The 21301-nt window shown below is 39.3% G+C and overlaps 1 protein-coding gene across 3 annotated transcripts in view; it reads left to right on the top strand.

The window, feature by feature from the left end:
• The window catches only part of DIMT1 (DIM1 rRNA methyltransferase and ribosome maturation factor), a 57811-nt gene extending 43116 nt beyond the window's left edge, over positions 1-14695 (top strand). For all 3 annotated transcript variants that reach the window (XM_053701323.1, XM_053701325.1, XM_053701324.1), the window contains 4 exons: positions 5233-5297; positions 12488-12551; positions 13189-13295; positions 14140-14695. In XM_053701323.1, the coding sequence (XP_053557298.1) occupies positions 5233-5297; positions 12488-12551; positions 13189-13295; positions 14140-14182 (279 nt within the window). In that variant the 3' untranslated portion in view covers positions 14183-14695. The remainder of the gene's footprint in view (positions 1-5232; positions 5298-12487; positions 12552-13188; positions 13296-14139) is intronic.
• The last annotated feature ends 6606 nt before the right edge of the window (positions 14696-21301 follow it).

The raw sequence follows: 21301 nt of genomic DNA, 5'->3' as shown, positions 1-21301 counted from the left end.
CGTATATGGGGACCAGATATTTACACAATATACAAAACTTCACATTAGAAAGAATACATTCAAGAAAACTGGCATACACCTAGTGTCTACCCATCTATTATCGTTTTTTTCATAACTATTCACTTATTGTTTTCACATGTCCTCCATGTTTTGAAATGTTCCTGCTTTTATTTGTCTGTACCATCCTGTTGAAGTTTATTTGTTACTTTGTGAAATAATATCATTATTGTACTATATTATATGAGTCCCAGTCCTGTTGGCACAAGTCCAACGTCCATTTCTTTCTATCCCTCTGCCTATTATGTGCATATATGTATACTCCGTTTTTACTCACAGTAGGCATACATTTATGCAGCAGTTATACTGTCAGTCGAGTACATCAATTCCTGTGTTCCATTCTTGTGTGGTATTTCTGTTGTGTCATTGTAGTATATATATATATGACAGGTATTTCAGTGTGGCTGCTCTATGTATAGGTATTGGAGAGGATATATCTAGGTAACTTGCCTATTGGGTATGAGAACCACTGTACAGCAGGGAACACCTCCGTGTCCCCCTCCAGTGCAGTTCTAAGGCATATGCTAAACAATCTACCCCCTGCAGGGCCTGGTTGTTAGCACAATGCCACATCTTGTTCTCTATCCCACTGGCCGTACCCTAGACTGTATCTCCACTCTAAATGAGCACCTTGAAGTCTGGTGGCGAATTTAGACCTCCTGGGGCAATCGTGCCCAGTCTATATATCCACTCTGCCTCTAGCCTTAATAAGGCTTTGTTGCGGTCACCTCCCCTATCCAGGGGGGGGGGGGGGATGTGGTCTATCAGGATATACCTGATGGTCGAAACTTGATGTGACATCCGTGCACAATGCCTGGCCACGGGCTGGTTGGATTCACCCTCGCTCAGTGCAGGTCGTATAGCCCGTCTGTGATTGGCCATCCTTTCGCGGAGTGTGCCACTCGTTTTTCCCACGTAGAATCGGGCACATGGGCAGAAGAGTAGATATACTACAAATGTAGTGTTACAGGATATGGAGTGTTTGATGGTATACACTTTATTTGTGTGAGGATGGTGGAAATTTTTTGTGGATATCAGGCCATTGCATGTTGTGCACCCTAGGCATCGGTATGAGCCTTTGATGTTAGTATGAATTGCTTCCATGTAACTTTTCTTAGGATCTGTCCGTACTAAGATATCCCTGAGGTTAGTGCCTCTACGGTATGCTATCATAGGGGTGAGATCTTGTGTTAATACCAATTTTGGATCTGATTTGACCACTGGCCAGTGTTTTCTAAATATTTTACCAGCCTCTGTGGTATTAGGTGAAAAAGTTGTTGCTATTATTAGTCTGTTTTGTTTCTCAGGATAGCCTTATACACAAAGCTGTAACAACTGTGTGTACATGAGGACTTCTTTGAGGGTATTTTCTACTATTTGCTTTTTGTAGCCCCTTTGTAAGAACTTATCCCTCATGAGTTGCAACTGGGAGACCCCTGTGGCAGTGTTGGAATTGTTTCTTATTACCCTGGTCATCTGGGATTTAATGATGCCTTTGAGTAGTGCTGGTGGGTGGCAACTAGATGCACTAAGGATTGAGTTCCTATCGGTAGGCTTATTATAAAGCGTGGTCCCTAAGGAGCTCCCCTGTATGTAGATGTTAAGATCAAGAAATTGTATCTCCTTGTCATTATGTGTGATCTTAAACCTCACCGGCGTCTCTGTGTTATTCCAATTATTGAACCAATCTAGTAGTGTTTGTTGTCCCCCTCGCCAGATCATGAAAACATCATCGATGTATCTTACATAAAAGACCACCGATGATGTGTCAGTATTCCAAAGAAATTGATTCTCGAAATGAGACATATAAATGTTGGCATACGATGGGGCCATGTTCGACCCCATCGCCGTGCCTGCTAACTGTAAGTAAAATTATGTCTCAAAGCGAAAATAATTTCGGGTAAGGCAGAATTCCATGAGAGTTAGGAGGAATTCTACTGGGGGTCCCTCATATAGTGTGCTCTCAATGAGGTGGATTTTAGTAGCCATTATCCAGTGTCATGAGGGATAATGGTGTAGAGACTGTTGACATCCAGGGTGACCAGGATGTCACCAGTCTCGCCAACCACATCCCTCATCTTTCTAATCAGATCGTTAGTATCAGCTATGTACGATTTTACATTCTTCACTATGGGTTGTAGGAGAATGTCTATCAGTTGTGCCACGAGCTGTGTCAGTGATTGTACCGCTGAAACGATCGGGCGGCCCGGGGGGTGGTCAAGTGTTTTATGTATTTTGGGTGTTGTGTATAGAATTGGGACCCTTGGATATGATGTTATACAATACTCGTAAACTTGTTCAGTGAGGTACCCTTGTTCATAACCCAATTTTAAAATGCCATCCAACTGTTTCTTAAACTTGGAGGTCGGGTCATTGGGTAAAGTCATGTAGGTATTTATGTCAGCCAGTTGAGACAGGATGTCCACTCTGTTGTCATCGTAGTCCATCAAAACAATGGCTCCGCCCTTGTCAGCCGGGCGGATGACTAGAGTATGGTCATCCTGTAAGGTTTTAATGGCTTTCTTCTCTGTGTTACTTAGATTGTTATTCCATACCTTATTAATTCTTTGATGTTCCATATCTTGTGCTACTAACCTCATAAAGGTCTTAGTACTAGCACTGCTGTTCTGTGGCTCGAAAGTGCTGGGTTTTTTGCACTTCTGTGTTGGACTGCTATATTCTTGTCTCTGTGGGGAATATTGAAAATGCTCTTTGTATTTCATAGTTCTGTTTAGTTTGTATAAGTCTATTTTAAGATCAATTTCTGGGATGTTATGGCTGGGTACAAACCTTTATTAAGGATCATGCGTTCAGCTGTAGTAAGTATGTTTGCTTAAATTGACCACTATATCCTCCGTCTGCTGCGGCGTGTAGGTCTGTATCTGCCTCCCCGCCCTCCTGATATGTGGTCTATGTCTCCTCCCCCTCCCCGTGATCTCGTAGTGACCCCTAAAAAATGGTCCGGGGTGGAGTGTCCCCTATGTGTATATGGGGAATGGTGTGAGGCTTGTGAGATATGTGTTAGGCGGTGTTTGAGCATTACGCAAGATACTTGTATCAGTTACTGATGACTCAGCTCCACTTGTGTCTATTGTGGTGAACTGAACTCTCCTAGGTCTAAGTGGTCTCCTCACCCTGCCTTCTGTTGTATTGGATAACCATTTATAGACCCTCCCATGTGTATAGTCTGCATTGACAGAGTCTAGTTTTCTGTTTTTGAACACTATTAGCTCCGATTTATATTTATCAATTTGCTGTTTAAGTTTCACTAACCAATTTTCCTGCTGGTCTCTTGTCAGTGTCTCATTATGTGTTTGCTCAAATGTTCCTATCTCGATCTTAACTTTGGTTAGAATAGTTGCTACTTCTTCTACTACCAATAAAATCAAATCTAAAGAACATTTGTTCAATATATGGCACCATTTTCTCCTGAATTCCGGATTGTCCCTTCCTATTGTGGGGATATTTTATATAATCTGTAACGGAATAATGATTGGACAAACAAAACATTACCTATATATACAGACAGCTGCCAGTACCTAAGATGGCAGACTATAGTTAGTGGGGGGATGGTTAGAGAGCTGTTTGGGAGGGCCCAGGGAGGTTGGAGGGTAAGGGGAGGATCCTACATTGCAGAAAACAAAAATAAATATTAATTAAAAATCATATTGGCAGACTGCCAGTATCTTGGATCTAAGTGGGGGTGAGGGTGGAAAGAGAGCTGTTTGGGAGGGATCAGGTAGGGATCGGGGTGGGAAGTGTCAGGTGGAAGGGTAATCTCTACACTAAAGCTAAAATTAACCTTATAAACTGCCTGATTAACCCCTTCACTGCTGGGAATAATAGAAGTATGGTGGGCAGCTGCAATTAGGAGCCTTCTAATTACAAAAAAGCAATGGCAAAGCCATATATGTCTGCTATTTCTGAACAAAGTGGAACCCAGAGAAGCTTTTACAATCATTTGTGCTATGCATGCACAAGCCGTATGTAAATAATTTCTGTGAGAAACCCAAAGTTTGTGAAAAAGTTTAACGTTTTTTTTTTTTTTTTTATTTGATCGCATTTGGCGGTAAATGGTGACATGAAATATACCAAAGTGGGCCTAGATCAATACATTGGGTTGACTACTTATAAATATATATAAAGTTTTGATAGGTCAATACATTAAAAAAAAAAATGGCTCTATTTCTGTTTTATTGTGATAGCAAACATGCTAAAAATTCTGCTGTATTTTGGGCAAGTTTTTCTCTAAAAGTCCCGGTAGTGAAGTTGTTAACATTGGTTATGCAGAACTGGGGAATGTCTAATAAAGGGATTATCTATATTTTTAAACAATACAATTTTTCAAGTAGACTGTCCCTTGAAGCTTTAACGTAAACAAGGTATTGGACCCTTTTTCTTAGTAGCTCTGTCTTCAGAAGGCATCTGTCTCCAGTGTGCACTCTACTCTTATCTGCCCATTCACCAATATAAGGTGGATTTTCTGTTCTCTACATAATTTAGAACTGCTGAGACTTTTGGCAACAAGCATGCAATTTGTTTGACAGTTCATTTTGTGGAATTTGCAATGATTTATGCTGCCTTGGTACTGGCACAAAATACTGAAACATTTACTGTGCTGTCTCATTGAACAAGTGAGAAAATGAGATGTTTGTGATTACTGTTAAATTCATTTCCTCCAACTTTTGAATGCACATTATGGCCTACCCTTCCTGATGTGGGCTGCATTGTTTGGTTTGGCTTTTTTTTCTGCTTTCTCTCTTCATTTGGATAAATGTTAAAACTTACAGGTAAAGGAAGTGGTCAAGAGTAAGAAGGGTTCCGCTAATGCCTTGTGCTGGCTCACATAAAGAAAGGGATTTAACAAGATGTACAAAATACTATTTTTATTACATATTAATTTTTTTTTAAGGAAATATGAAACACCTTTCCAGTTTTGAGTATTAATTTAGTTTGCAAACAATACAAATATGTAAATGGTTATTGGAGTTATATTGCTCATGTGAAAATAATTCCCATAATGCTACACACAGTTTGATTTATGTGGCTGCATAGTGTGTATGCCCTATTTAACCTGGCCAATTCAATATGGAGTTAGGTAAATTGGGGCTCACAAATGGAGGTGCCATGCCCAAATGGATTAAAACCTCATTTGAATTGATGTTTCTGTTTCAGGAATGGGATGGCCTTGTGAGAATATGCTTTGTCAGGAAAAACAAAACACTTGCAGCAGGATTTAAGTAAGTACTTTAAAATATTTGTTTTGCAGGTACAACAAGCATATTTGTTCAAAAAATCAAAAGCTAATTTTCTAAACGGAAATTAACAACATTAGCTTTTATTGGATTAGTCTTTACATTTTACTTTGCAACAATAGTTATTTCTCCAACATAGGTGTGTCCGGTCCACGGCGTCATCCTTACTTGTGGGATATTCTCTTCCCCAACAGGAAATGGCAAAGAGCCCAGCAAAGCTGGTCACATGATCCCTCCTAGGCTCCGCCTTCCCCAGTCATTCTCTTTGCCGTTGTACAGGCAACATCTCCACGGAGATGGCTTAGAGTTTTTTAGTGTTTAACTGTAGTTTTTATTATTCAATCAAGAGTTTGTTATTTTAAAATAGTGCTGGTATGTACTATTTACTCTGAAACAGAAAAGAGATGAAGATTTCTGTTTGTAAGAGGAAAATGATTTTAGCAACCGTTACTAAAATCGATGGCTGTTTCCACACAGGACTGTTGAGAGGAATTAACTTCAGTTGGGGGAACAGTGAGCAGACTTTTGCTGCTTGAGGTATGACACATTCTAACAAGACGATGTAATGCTGGAAGCTGTCATTTTCCCTATGGGATCCGGTAAGCCATTTTTATTACAGAAAGAAAAAAAGGGCTTCACAAGGGCTTTTTAAGACTGTAGACATTTTCTGGGCTAAATCGATTTATATATAAACATATTTTATACTCCATAGCCTTGAGGAATTATTTTAATCTTGGGAATTATGTAAAATAACCGGCAGGCACTGTATTGGACACCTTATTCTCTAGGGGCTTTCCCTAATCATAGGCAGAGTCTCATTTTCGCGCCTCTATTGCGCACTTGTTTTTGAGAAGCATGACATGCAGATGCATGTGTGAGGAGCTCTGATACATGGAAAAGACTTTCTGAAGGCGTCATTTGGTATCGTATTCCCCTTTGGGCTTGGTTGGGTCTCAGCAAAGCAGATACCAGGGACTGTAAAGGGGTTAAATATAAAAACGGCTCCGGTTCCGTTATTTTAAGGGTTAAAGCTTCCAAATTTGGTGTGCAATACTTTTAAGGCTTTAAGACACTGTGGTGAAATTTTGGTGAATTTTGAACAATTCCTTCATACTTTTTCGCAATTGCAGTAATAAAGTGTGTTCAGTTTAAAATTTAAAGTGACAGTAACGGTTTATTTTAAAACGTTTTTTGTACTTTGTTATCAAGTTTTTGCCTGTTTAACATGTCTGAACTACCAGATAGACTGTGTTCTGAATGTGGGGAAGCCAAGGTTCCTTCTCATTTAAATAGATGTGATTTATGTGACACAAAATTTAGAGAAAATGATGCCCAAGATGATTCCTCAAGTGAGGGGAGTAAGCATGGTACTGCATCATCCCCTCCTTCGTCTACACCAGTCTTGCCCACACAGGAGGCCCCTAGTACATCTAGCGCGCCAATACTCCTTACTATGCAACAATTAACGGCTGTAATGGATAATTCTATCAAAAACATTTTAGCCAAAATGCCCACTTATCAGCGAAAGCGCGACTGCTCTGTTTTAGAAAATACTGAAGAGCATGAGGACGCTGATGATATTGGTTCTGAAGGGCCCCTACACCAGTCTGAGGGGGCCAGGGAGGTTTTGTCTGAGGGAGAAATTTCAGATTCAGGGAAAATTTCTCAACAAGCTGAACCTGATGTGATTACATTTAAATTTAAATTGGAACATCTCCGCGCTCTGCTTAAGGAGGTGTTATCCACTCTGGATGATTGTGAGAATTTGGTCATTCCAGAGAAACTATGTAAAATGGACAAGTTCCTAGAGGTCCCGGGGCCCCCCGAAGCTTTTCCTATACCCAAGCGGGTGGCGGACATTGTAAATAAAGAATGGGAAAGGCCCGGTATACCTTTCGTCCCTCCCCCCATATTTAAAAAATTGTTTCCTATGGTCGACCCCAGAAAGGACTTATGGCAGACAGTCCCCAAGGTCGAGGGGGCGGTTTCTACTCTAAACAAACGCACCACTATACCCATAGAAGATAGTTGTGCTTTCAAAGATCCTATGGATAAAAAATTAGAAGGTTTGCTTAAAAAGATGTTTGTTCAGCAAGGTTACCTTCTACAACCAATTTCATGCATTGTTCCTGTCACTACAGCAGCGTGTTTCTGGTTCGATGAGCTAGAAAAGGCGCTCAATAATAATTCTTCTTCTTATGAGGAGATTATGGACAGAATTCATGCTCTCAAATTGGCTAATTCTTTCACCCTAGACGCCACTTTGCAATTGGCTAGGTTAGCGGCGAAAAATTCTGGTTTTGCTATTGTGGCGCGCAGAGCACTTTGGTTAAAATCTTGGTCAGCGGATGCGTCTTCCAAGAACAAATTGCTTAACATTCCTTTCAAGGGGAAAACGCTGTTTGGCCCTGACTTGAAAGAGATTATCTCTGATATCACTGGGGGCAAGGGCCACGCCCTTCCTCAGGATAGGTCTTTCAAGGCCAAAAATAAACCTAATTTTCGTCCCTTTCGCAGAAACGGACCAGCCCCAAGTGCTACGTCCTCTAAGCAAGAGGGTAATACTTCTCAAGCCAAGCCAGCCTGGAGACCAATGCAAGGCTGGAACAAAGGAAAGCAGGCCAAGAAACCTGCCACTGCTACCAAGACAGCATGAGATGTTGGCCCCCGATCCGGGACCGGATCTGGTGGGGGGCAGACTCTCTCTCTTCGCTCAGGCTTGGGCAAGAGATGTTCTGGATCCTTGGGCACTAGAAATAGTCTCCCAAGGTTATCTTCTGGAATTCAAGGGGCTTCCCCCAAGGGGGAGGTTCCGAAGGTCTCAATTGTCTTCAGACCACATAAAAAGACAGGCATTCTTACATTGTGTAGAAGACCTGTTAAAAATGGGAGTGATTCATCCTGTTCCTTTAGGAGAACAAGGGATGGGGTTCTACTCCAATCTGTTCGTAGTTCCCAAAAAAGAGGGAACATTCAGACCAATCTTAGATCTCAAGATCCTAAACAAGTTTCTCAAGGTTCCATCGTTCAAAATGGAAACCATTCGAACAATTCTTCCTTCCATCCAGGAAGGTCAATTCATGACCACGGTGGATTTAAAGGATGCGTATCTACATATTCCTATCCACAAGGAACATCATCGGTTCCTAAGGTTCGCATTCCTGGACAAGCATTACCAGTTTGTGGCACTTCCGTTCGGATTAGCCACTGCTCCAAGGATTTTCACAAAGGTACTAGGGTCCCTTCTAGCGGTGCTAAGACCAAGGGGCATTGCAGTAGTACCTTACTTGGACGACATTCTGATTCAAGCGTCGTCCCTTCCTCAAGCAAAGGCTCACACGGACATTGTCCTGGCCTTTCTCAGATCTCACGGGTGGAAAGTGAACGTAGAAAAAAGTTCTCTATCTCCGTCAACAAGGGTTCCCTTCTTGGGAACAATAATAGACTCCTTAGAAATGAGGATTTTTCTGACAGAGGCCAGAAAATCAAAACTTCTAAACTCTTGTCAAATACTTCATTCTGTTCCTCTTCCTTCCATAGCGCAGTGCATGGAAGTAATAGGTTTGATGGTAGCGGCAATGGACATAGTTCCTTTTGCGCGAATTCATCTAAGACCATTACAACTGTGCATGCTCAGTCAGTGGAATGGGGACTATACAGACTTGTCTCCGACGATACAAGTAGATCAGAGGACCAGAGATTCACTCCGTTGGTGGCTGTCCCTGGACAACCTGTCACAGGGGATGAGCTTCCGCAGACCAGAGTGGGTCATTGTCACGACCGACGCCAGTCTGGTGGGCTGGGGCGCGGTCTGGGGACCCCTGAAAGCTCAGGGTCTTTGGTCTCGGGAAGAATCTCTTCTCCCGATAAATATTCTGGAACTGAGAGCGATATTCAATGCTCTCAAGGCTTGGCCTCAGCTAGCAAAGGCCAAGTTCATACGGTTTCAATCAGACAACATGACGACTGTTGCGTACATCAACCATCAGGGGGGAACAAGGAGTTCCCTGGCGATGGAAGAAGTGACCAAAATCATTCAATGGGCGGAGACTCACTCCTGCCACTTGTCTGCAATCCACATCCCAGGAGTGGAAAATTGGGAAGCGGATTTTCTGAGTCGTCAGACATTTCATCCGGGGGAGTGGGAACTCCATCCGGAAATCTTTGCCCAAATTACTCAATTGTGGGGCATTCCAGACATGGATCTGATGGCCTCTCGTCAGAACTTCAAGGTTCCTTGCTACGGGTCCAGATCCAGGGATCCCAAGGCGACTCTAGTAGATGCACTAGTAGCACCTTGGACCTTCAAACTAGCTTATGTATTCCCGCCGTTTCCTCTCATCCCCAGGCTGGTAGCCAGGATCAATCAGGAGAGGGCATCGGTGATCTTGATAGCTCCTGCGTGGCCACGCAGGACTTGGTATGCAGACCTGGTGAATATGTCATCGGCTCCACCATGGAAGCTACCTTTGAGACGAGACCTTCTTGTTCAAGGTCCGTTCGAACATCCGAATCTGGTCTCACTCCAACTGACTGCTTGGAGATTGAACGCTTGATCTTATCAAAGCGAGGGTTCTCAGATTCTGTCATTGATACTCTTGTTCAGGCCAGAAAGCCTGTAACTAGAAAAATTTACCACAAAATATGGAAAAAATATATCTGTTGGTGTGAATCTAAAGGATTCCCTTGGGACAAGGTAAAAATTCCTAAGATTCTATCCTTTCTTCAAGAAGGTTTGGAGAAAGGATTATCTGCAAGTTCCTTGAAGGGACAGATTTCTGCCTTGTCTGTGTTACTTCACAAAAAGCTGGCAGCTGTGCCAGATGTTCAAGCCTTTGTTCAGGCTCTGGTTAGAATCAAGCCTGTTTACAAACCTTTGACTCCTCCTTGGAGTCTCAATTTAGTTCTTTCAGTTCTTCAGGGGGTTCCGTTTGAACCCTTACATTCCGTTGATATTAAGTTATTATCTTGGAAAGTTTTGTTTTTGGTTGCAATTTCTTCTGCTAGAAGAGTTTCAGAATTATCTGCTCTGCAGTGTTCTCCTCCTTATCTGGTGTTCCATGCAGATAAGGTGGTTTTACGTACTAAACCTGGTTTTCTTCCGAAAGTTGTTTCTAACAAAAACTTTAACCAGGAGATAGTCGTGCCTTCTTTGTGTCCGAATCCAGTTTCAAAGAAGGAACGTTTGTTGCACAATTTGGATGTTGTTCGTGCTCTAAAATTCTATTTAGATGCTACAAAGGATTTTAGACAAACATCTTCCTTGTTTGTTGTTTATTCTGGTAAAAGGAGAGGTCAAAAAGCAACTTCTACCTCTCTCTCTTTTTGGATTAAAAGCATCATCAGATTGGCTTATGAGACTGCCGGACGGCAGCCTCCTGAAAGAATCACAGCTCATTCCACTAGGGCTGTGGCTTCCACATGGGCCTTCAAGAACGAGGCTTCTGTTGATCAGATATGTAAGGCAGCGACTTGGTCTTCACTGCACACTTTTACTAAATTTTACAAGTTTGATACTTTTGCTTCTTCTGAGGCTATTTTTGGGAGAAAGGTTTTGCAAGCCGTGGTGCCTTCCATCTAGGTGACCTGATTTGCTCCCTCCCTTCATCCGTGTCCTAAAGCTTTGGTATTGGTTCCCACAAGTAAGGATGACGCCGTGGACCGGACACACCTATGTTGGAGAAAACAGAATTTATGTTTACCTGATAAATTACTTTCTCCAACGGTGTGTCCGGTCCACGGCCCGCCCTGGTTTTTTAATCAGGTCTGATAATTTATTTTCTTTAACTACAGTCACCACGGTATCATATGGTTTCTCCTATGCAAATATTCCTCCTTTACGTCGGTCGAATGACTGGGGAAGGCGGAGCCTAGGAGGGATCATGTGACCAGCTTTGCTGGGCTCTTTGCCATTTCCTGTTGGGGAAGAGAATATCCCACAAGTAAGGATGACGCCGTGGACCGGACACACCGTTGGAGAAAGTAATTTATCAGGTAAACATAAATTCTGTTTTCCCTGCATATGTCCCACAGCATGGTATAAGAAAACTGCATCTTGCTAGTGTCCATAAGTACTGAAAGAATTGTGATTTATAGTTTCTAGGGAGAATGAATTGTTGTTAGATATTTTTTTTGGGAAGCTCCCATGTATTGTTTACTGTCTGTTTCTGGTGGTCGGCACCTCTTGAAGTAGGACAGATAGTGCTAACTAAATCCTATCGTTTAACTGTTCTGCAACCCAATGTTTCTCAAAGTTTTTGTTGCAAGTTCCACTGCAGGCATTCATTTGTTTAGCCTCTGTATCCCAGAAAAGAGCCAATTGTGCATCTCTCAGAATGTGTCAAATTGGCATCCTATATAGTTTATCTCTTTTCAGGAATTTATTTTAAAATCTGGTTTTACTGAATGTTTAAAAATATTTGAAAACATAACAATTAATAAAGAAATCAATTTATAGAGAAAACACACACACACAGTTCTTTGAAATTACTCCACTTCTATTATTATTATTTTGTAATTTAAAGTGTTGGTATACTTCAGCTAATCAAATGCCATTTATGTAATCTTTGCCATTAAAATGTATGAGTTTTTTTTTTGTTTTGTTTTTTAATCTATCCCTGAAAAGGGTTAAATCCGTACCTATAGTAATGCTTCTATTACAACATTATGCCAGCCCACTAGGATTAACTTTTTTTATGACCATTCCACTGAACATACAATCAGTGTGTGTGTTGTGACGCTGTTGAAGTCCAGCCCTTTGAAAGCTTTTAGGAAGCCTATGTAGAGAGTGGGTGGGACTGCTCTCTATGTCACAGCCCATTCAAAAGAAGAAATGACAGGGGGTGGAGGAACAGAAGATACCAAGCAGGATTTTAAATCTTGTATTATAAAATATATATATCTATATAGTTTTGCTTCCTTGTGATATTTCTAGATCTGGCACACCTCCCTGACATTATTATACACGTTACCTGGCACTTTCCCTTGGATAAACTTTATAGAAAAGTTTCTCAAATCCAGTCCCCAAATGTGTTTTAACCAGCCAGAATCTGTTTTCCCTACCAGCCAGGAAAGGAAATAAACCAATATATGTACAAATATGTCACTATCCTATAATCCATAGCTCCTATACCCTAAGTGGAAATCTAAATTATGTTGTCTTGTTTTGTTTTTAGATCCAGTGCTGTTCAAGAGCTTCTAGAGAAAAATTACAGAATACACTGCTCTTTGCATAACACAGTATGTATATACAATGTATTGCACCAGTTTAAATTAGTTTAATTAGATATAAAATATGTGGATTTTTAAATTTGTATTTTCTATATGATGGCAATTCCATTCAAATTGTCCCTTAGTACATTGTTATATCAGTAGTATTGTGAACATTTGATCTGAACTATTATAATATAGTATGTGTGGCTTGTTCCTCCGCTGCTGCAGCATAGAAGTGAGGTTTATACCGCTTCCGGATCATATACAGTCACATCAGCACCTTGTAGAAGCGATGTGTGTATGTAACATAGGTTTATCTCCTATTTCATACTAAAATCATATGGGGGTTTTTTAAAAATATACAAAAATAAAAAAAATTTAAGTAATATGTTCTTGAATGTCAGATGACACAAAATGCACATATTTTTGTGAAATATTTTGAAATTGATATCCAAAATAATCACATTGATCTTTCTGACCATTATAACTTGCCAATCCTATGGTCAGGCTTCATATTTTATATAAATCTGCTGGGGCAGATAAATGTTCTTTATTCCATATTATCTGTAGACATATATAAAACTCGACTTTAACACATTTGTAGATAATGGACGCTGTATGCCTGTGTAATATGGTTTCTTTTTAATTCCTATTATTTTTAAAGACCATACCAGAAAATTTCAGTATTGGAGAAAAAATTGAAAAAATACTCGGAGATACTGGTTTCAGTGAAAAACGTGCCCGTACCATGGACATTGATGATTTTATTAGGTAATTTTAATTAATTGATTAAATATATTGTTATACTGAGTACATATTTTTATATTTACAATTTTTAAGAGTGACTGATATTATTGTGATTTAGTGCACAAGCAAATGAGGTAAAATTGCCAGAGTTGTATTGCAAAATCTTGAAAGTGTTGTGTGCTTTGTCCTTAAAGGGATATTAAACAGTGCTCTTTTGGTAAAAACAAATTTGTTAAATCAAGGTAAACATATAAAGAAACCGATTGTGTAAAAACAAATAAATAAAGCAACTGTATGACATCGGGCTAGAAAAAGCTATCCTGCAGAGGCCGCCGCCGCCTTGTAGGGCTGTGACAGAAAGTAATGGACACTGCACAAATGTAGTGTTAAAAAATGGAATAAAAAGTTAAAATCCATTTAAAATTATGAATAATACATATTGTAATGATCATGTATAAGCCACTGCTTTAGTGCTTTTTATTACGACAATGAAACTGTTTAATATTCCCTTTTAATCATCACAGAGGAAAGGACCATTTGAATACAGTATAATCATCACATGCACAATAAAAAAAAATGCAATAGCACTTAATTTGAATTTCAAATGAGCAGTATAATTATATAATTTTCTGACAAATTTCAAAATTTACTTTGTTTGCCAGCCGCTCATGATATCAGCCAATCACGGTGACATATGTATATAATGTGAAATCTTGCACATGCTTAGTAGGAGCTGGGGCCTCAAAGTGTGCATATAAAAAAGCTGCAATGTCCAGCTCAGAGAAGACTGTTTGAAGTAGCTGACATTTTTTTTTGTAGTGGTTTGCATACTTTCTCAATGCTTGTTCATGGTTTTTTGTCTTCCTAGATTACTCCATGGCTTTAATTCAGAAGGGATTCACTTCTCATAAGCAAGCTGAAGACTTGTGCATGCTTTCGTCTTCAGATGACTACCGAAGGACATCCTATCTTATTATCTAGATTACTCCTCTATAGCAGTGGTTTACAAAGTTATGAGTCAGTGACAAAACTTTTGGGAACCAAGGACATTTTTATATCTAGATAAAGATGAAAACATAATGGAGACAGAAGAAACAGGAGCTGTGGCTAGCTGGCACTCATGATTTGTACAGAACTGCAAAATAAACAAATTGCATTTAAAAAAAAATACTCCTATAGATGTTTAAAAAAATATATTGTCTTGTTTCAAAGCATGGACTATTCTTACTGTAATAAGCAGATAATCTCATGACAGTTGCGGATGTAATGGGCACCCAAATGTTTCTGATAGGCAGACCCCAAATTCATATTTTAACAATGGCTAATGATTGCTTTCAGTTAAAGGGATATTTAAGTCAGAAGTGAATTCCCCTTAAAATGTTTTGTTGTGCATAATATTAAAACTTTGCACTGCACTTTTATTATTTATTGTGCTTGTTTTATCCATTATTTATAACACTGATAATTGTAATGATGCTAGAATCAGACCTCTTACATAAACAAAATCCAAATGATGTATTAACTATATAATAACAGAGCTAAAATGAACCGATACCTACAAAACAAAACCCAGAGACAACAGCTGTACATATGTCTTCCTCTTCACTGACCAATGAAACCTGGGCAGATTGGATCTCTCTGCGCAATAGATATAGCAATATAACCTCTAAATATTCCTTACTTACAACCGTTCTAAACAACTCAAAATTCCCCCCAGGTGTCATATTGCCCTCACAGAACCCCGTTTAATTCACAGATTTATTTCCCATATGTCTATATTAACCGAGAAGAGAAAAATGTTACCTAAACAGCAATTAGACACCTTGGATCATCCATTTCTTAACTCCTGGTTCACATACCACCAATTAAGACATTTTATTTTTACTCGTAAAAATAAACGAGACCTTGTTAGCCTTCTCACTAAATTTGAACAAATATGTATGACCGATGATACACCCAAGAAAGTAATTTCAAATCTTTATAAAATAAAATTGGGTATTCACACACCCCACAAGAGTGAAATATCAGATTTGCAAATATGACCCGCTCATTTTATCTCATGCATTGGAAACTAACTTGAAAATAATGATGAGATGGTACTTAACTCCTGCTAAACTTAAACACATGTTCAGATCTAGCAGTAAAATGTTGTAGAGGTTGTTAACATGAAGGCCATATGTTACATATTTGGTGGAGCTGCGACTTTATTAGCTCATACTGGGATAAAAACATAATTTATGAAAGAACTTGCCTGATAAATTAATTTCTTTCATGGTGGTGAGAGTCCACAAGCTAGTTACTGATGGACTATACATTCCTACCAGGAGGGGGCAAAGTTTCCCAAACCTCAAATGCCTATAAATACACCTCACTCATACCTCAGTTTAATGTATAGCCAAGTTAGGTGTATAAGGAGTAAAAGCATGAAAAAGAGAAACAGGATAAATAATGTGCTTTAAACAAAAAAATCAACCCCCAAAAAATGGGTGGGTCTCATGGACTCTCGCCACCTTGAAAGAAATTAATTTATCAGGTAAGTTCTTACATAAATTTGTTTTCTTTCAGGTGAGAGACCACAAGCTTGTTACTGATGGGATATAATACCCAAGATGTGGAAGTCCAAGAGTAACTATAGAGGGAGGGATAAAATAATAGCTATTTCCGCTGAGAAATTCAATCCAAAAAAATAATTGTTTTCTTAAACTTCAAAAAAACATAATTTATGTAAGAACTTACCTGATAAATTCATTTCTTTCATATTAGCAAGAGTCCATGAGCTAGTGACGTATGGGATATACATTCCTACCAGGAGGGGCAAAGTTTCCCAAACCTTAAAATGCCTATAAATACACCCCTCACCACACCCACAATTCAGTTTAACGAATAGCCAAGAAGTGGGGTGATAAGAAAAAAGTGCGAAAGCATATAAAATAAGGAATTGGAATAATTGTGCTTTATACAAAAAAATCAAAACCACCACAAAAAAGGGCCGGCCTCATGGACTCTTGCTAATATGAAAGAAATGAATTTATCAGGTAAGTTCTTACATAAATTATGTTTTCTTTCATGTAATTAGCAAGAGTCCATGAGCTAGTGACGTATGGGATAATGATTACCCAAGATGTGGATCTTTCCACGCAAGAGTCACTAGAGAGGGAGGGATAAAATAAAGACAGCCAATTCCTGCTGAAAATAATCCACACCCAGAATAAAATTTTAATGAAAAAACATAAGCAGAAGATTCAAACTGAAACCACTGCCTGAAGTACGTTTCTACCAAAAACTGCTTCAGAAGAAGAAAACACATCAAAATGGTAGAATTTAGTAAAAGTATGCAAAGAGGACCAAGTTGCTGCTTTGCAAATCTGATCAACCGAAGCTTCATTCCTAAACGCCCAGGAAGTAGAAACTGACCTAGTAGAATGAGCTGTAATCCTTTGAGGCGGAGTGTTACCCGACTCAACATAGGCATGATGAAATAAAGATTTCAACCAAGATGCCAAAGAAATGGCAGAAGCTTTCTGGCCTTTTCTAGAACCGGAAAAGATGACAAATAGACTAGAAGTCTTTCGGAAAGACTTAGTAGCTTCAACATAATATTACAAAGCTCTAACAGCATCCAAAGAATGCAATGATTTCTCCTTAGAATTCATAGGATTAGGACATAATGAAGGAACCACAATTTCTCTACTAATGTTGTTAGAATTCACAACCTTAGGTAAAAAATGCAAAAGAAGTTCGCAGCACCGCCTTATCCTGATGCAAAATCAGAAAAGGAGACTCACAAAAAAGAGTAGATAATTCAGAGACTCTTCTGGCAGAAGAGATGGCCAAAAGGAACAAAACTTTCCAAGAAAGTAATATAACGACCAAAGAATGCATGGTTTCAAAAGGAGGAGCTTGAAGAGCCCCCAGAACCAAATTCAAACTCCAAGGAGGAGAAATTGACTTAATGACAGGTTTTATACGAACCAAAGGTTGTACAAAACAATGAATATCAGGAAGATTAGCAATCCTTCTGTGAAAAAGAACAGAAAGAGCAGAGATTTGTCTTTCAAGGAACTTGCGGACAAACCTTTATCTAAACCATCCTGAAGAAACTGTAAAATTCTCGGTATTCAAAAAGAATGCCAAGAAAAAAGATAAGACACTAAGAAATATGTCTTCAAGACTCTATAATATATCTCTCTAGATACAGATTTACGAGCCTGTCACATAGTATCAATCACAGAGTCAGAGAAACCTCTTTGACCAAGAATCAAGCGTTCAAACTCCATACCTTAAAATAAAGGTTTTGAGATCCTGATGGAAAAAAGAACCTTGAGACAGAAAGACTGGTCTTAACGGAAGAGTCCACAGCTGGCAAGAGGCCATCCGGACAAGATCCGCATACCAAAACCTGTGAGGCCATGCTGGAGCTACCAGCAGGACAAACGAGCATTCCTTTAGAATATTGGAGAATACCCTTGGAAGAAGAACTAGAGGCGGAAAGATATAGGCAGGATGACACTTGTAAGGAAGAGATAATGCATCCACTGCCTCCGCCCGAGGATCCCGGGATCCGGACAGATACCAGGGAAGTTTCTTGTTTAGATGAGAAGCCATCAGATCTATTTCTGGGAGTTCCCACATTTGAACAATCTGAGGAAATACCTCTGGGTGAAGAGACCATTCGCCCAGGTGCAACGTTTGGCGACTGAGATAATCCGCTTTCCAATTGTTCATACCTGGGATATGAACCGCAGAGATTAGACAGGAGCTGGATTCCGCCCAAACCAAATTCGAGATACTTCTTTCATAGCCAGAGGACTGTGAGTCCCTCCTTGATGATTGATGTATGCCACAGTTGTGACATTGTCTATCTGAAAACAAATGAACAACTCTCTCTTCAGAAGAGGCCAAGACTGAAGAGCTCTGAAAATTGCACGGAGTTCCAAAATATTGATCGGAAATCTCACCTCCTGAGATTCCCAAACCCCTTGTGCCGTCAGATACCCCCACACAGCTCCCCAACCTGTAAGACTTGCATCTGTTGAGATTATAGTCCAGGTCGGAAGAACAAAGAAGCCCCCTGAACTAAACGATGGTGATCTGTCCACCATGTCAGAGAGTGTTGTATAATCGGTTTAAAGATATTAATTGAGATATCTTTGAGTAATCCCTGCACCATTGGTTCAGCATACAGAGCTGAAGAGGTCGCATGTGAAAACGAGCAAAGGAGATCGCATCTGATGCGGCAGTCCTAAGACCTAAAATTTCCATGCATAAGGCTACCAAAGGGAATGATTGTGACTGAAGGTTTTGACAAGCTGATATCAATGTTAAACTTCTCTTGTCTGACAAGGACAGAGTCATAGACACTGAATCTATCTAGAAACCTAAAAAGGTTACCCTTGTCTGAGGAATCAATGAACTGATTGGTAAATTGATCCTCCAACCATGAACTTGAAGAAACAACACAAGTCGATTCGTATGAGATTCTTCGAAAATGAGAAGACTGAGCAAGTACCAAGATATCGTCCAAATAAGGAAATACCAAAACCCTGTTCTCTGATTACAGAAAGAAGGGCACCGAGAACCTTTGAAAAAAATTCTTGGAACTGAGGCTAGGCCAAACGGTAGAGCCACAAAACTGGTAATGCTTGTCAAAAAAGAGAATCTCAGACACTAAAAGTGATCTTAATGAATCGGAATATGCAGATACACATCCTGTAAATCTATTGTAGACATATAATGCCCTTGCTAAACAAAAGGCAGGATAGTCCTACAGTAACCATCTTGAATGTTGGTATCCTTACATAACGATTCAATATTGATAGATCCGGAACTGGTCTGAAGGAATTGACCTTCTTTGGTACAATGAAGAGATAAAATAAAACCCCAGCCCCTGTTCCAGAACTGGAACTGGCATAATTACTCCAGTCAACTCTAGATCTGAAACACATTTCAGAAATGCTGAGCCTTTGCTGTGTTAACTGGGACACGGGAAAGAAAAAAATCTCTTTTCAGGAGGCCTTAACTTGAAGCCAATTCTGTACCTTTCTGAAACAATGTTCTGAAACCAGAGATTGAGAACGGAATTGATCCAAATTTCTTTGAAGAAAACGTAATCTGCCCCATACCAGCTGAGCTGGAATAAGGGCCGCACCTTCATGGGTACTTAGGAGCTGGCTATAGGTTTCTATAAGGCTTGGATATATTCCAAACTGGAAATAGTTTCCAAACTAATACCGCTCCTGAGGATGAAGGATCAGGCTTTTGTTCCTTGTGAGGAAAGGAACGAAAATGATTATTAGACCTAAATTTACCTTAGATTTTTTATCCTTTGGTAAAAAAGTTCCCTTCCTTCCAGAAACAGTTGAGATAATAATTTATTACCCTGGAAAGAAAGGGAAAGCAAAGTTGACTTCCAAGTTTAATCCATAAAGCTTTTCTAGCTAAAATCGCTAGAGACATATACCTGACATCAACTCTAATGATATCAAAAGATGGTATCACCAATAAAATTATTAGCATGTTATAGAATAATAATAATGCTATAAAATTATGATCTGTTACTTGTTGCGCTAAAGCTTCTAACCAAAAAGTTGAAGCTGCAGCAACATCCGCTAAAAATATAGCAGGTCTAAGAAGATTACCTGAACATAAGTAAGCTTTTCTTAGAAAGGATACAATTTTCCTATCTAAAGGATCCTTAAATGAAGTACTATCTGCCGTAGGAATAGTAGTACATTTAGCAGGAGTAGAGACAGCCCCAAAACCTTAGGGATTTTGTCCCAAAAAACTCTAATCTGTCAGATGGCACAGGATATAATTGCTTAAACGTTTAGAAGGAGTAAAAGAATTACCCAAATTATTCCATTCCCTGGAAATTACTTCAGAAATAGCATCAGGGAGATTAAACACTTCTGGAATAACTACAGGAGATTTAAAAACCTTATTTAAACGTTTAGATTTAGTATCAAGAGGACCAGAATCCTCTATTTCTAATGCAATTAATACTTCTTTAAATAAAGAACGAATAAATTCCATCTTGAACAAATACAAAGATTTATTAGCATCAACCTCTGAGACAGAAACCTCTGAACCAGAAGAACCATTATCAGTATCAGAATGATGATGTTCATTTAAAAATTCATCTGAAAAAAGAGAAGTTTTAAAAGACTTTTATGTAAACTAGAAGGAGAAATAACAGACATAGCCTTCTTAATGGATTTAAAAAAATAAAATCTCTTATGTTTATCAGGAACACTCTGAAAATTAGATGTTGACGGAACAGCAACAGGTAATGTAACAGTACTAAAGGAAATTTTATCTGCATTAATAAGTTTGTCATGACATGCAATACAAACAACAGCTGGAGAAACAGATACCAAAAATTTATAGCAGATACACTTAGCTTGGTAGCTCCAGCACCGGGCAGTGATTTTCCTGAAGTATCTTCTGACTCAGTTGCAACGTGGAACATCTTGCAATATGTAATAGAAAAAACAACATATAAAGCAAAATTGATCAAATTCCTTAAATTACAGTTTCAGGAATGGGAAAAAATGCCAGTGAACAAGCTTCTAGCAACCAGAAGCAATAAATAATGAGACTTAAATAATGTGGAGACAAAAGCGACGCCCATATTTTTTTAGCGCCAAATAAGACGCCCACATTATTTGGCGCCTAAATGCTTTTGGCGCCAAAAATGACGCCACATCCGGAATGCCGACATTTTTGGCGCAAAAGAACGTCAAAAAAATGACGCAACTTCCGGCGACACGTATGACGCCGGAAACAGAAAAGATTTTTTGCGCCAAAAAAGTCAGCGCCAAGAATGACGCAATAAAATGAAGCATTTTCAGCCCCCGCGAGCCTAACAGCCCACAGGGAAAAAGTCAAATTTTTTAAGGTAAGAAAAAATGATTGATTCAAATGCATTATCCCAAATATGAAACTGACTGTCTGAAAAAAAGGAATGTTGAACATCCTGAGTCAAGGCAAATAAATGTTTGAATACATATATTTAGAACTTTATAAAAAAG

This window comes from Bombina bombina, chromosome 2 (assembly GCF_027579735.1).
Source record: "Bombina bombina isolate aBomBom1 chromosome 2, aBomBom1.pri, whole genome shotgun sequence".
Classification (NCBI taxonomy): Eukaryota; Metazoa; Chordata; class Amphibia; order Anura; family Bombinatoridae; genus Bombina; species Bombina bombina.
This window is presented reverse-complemented; position numbering and strand designations above follow the sequence as displayed.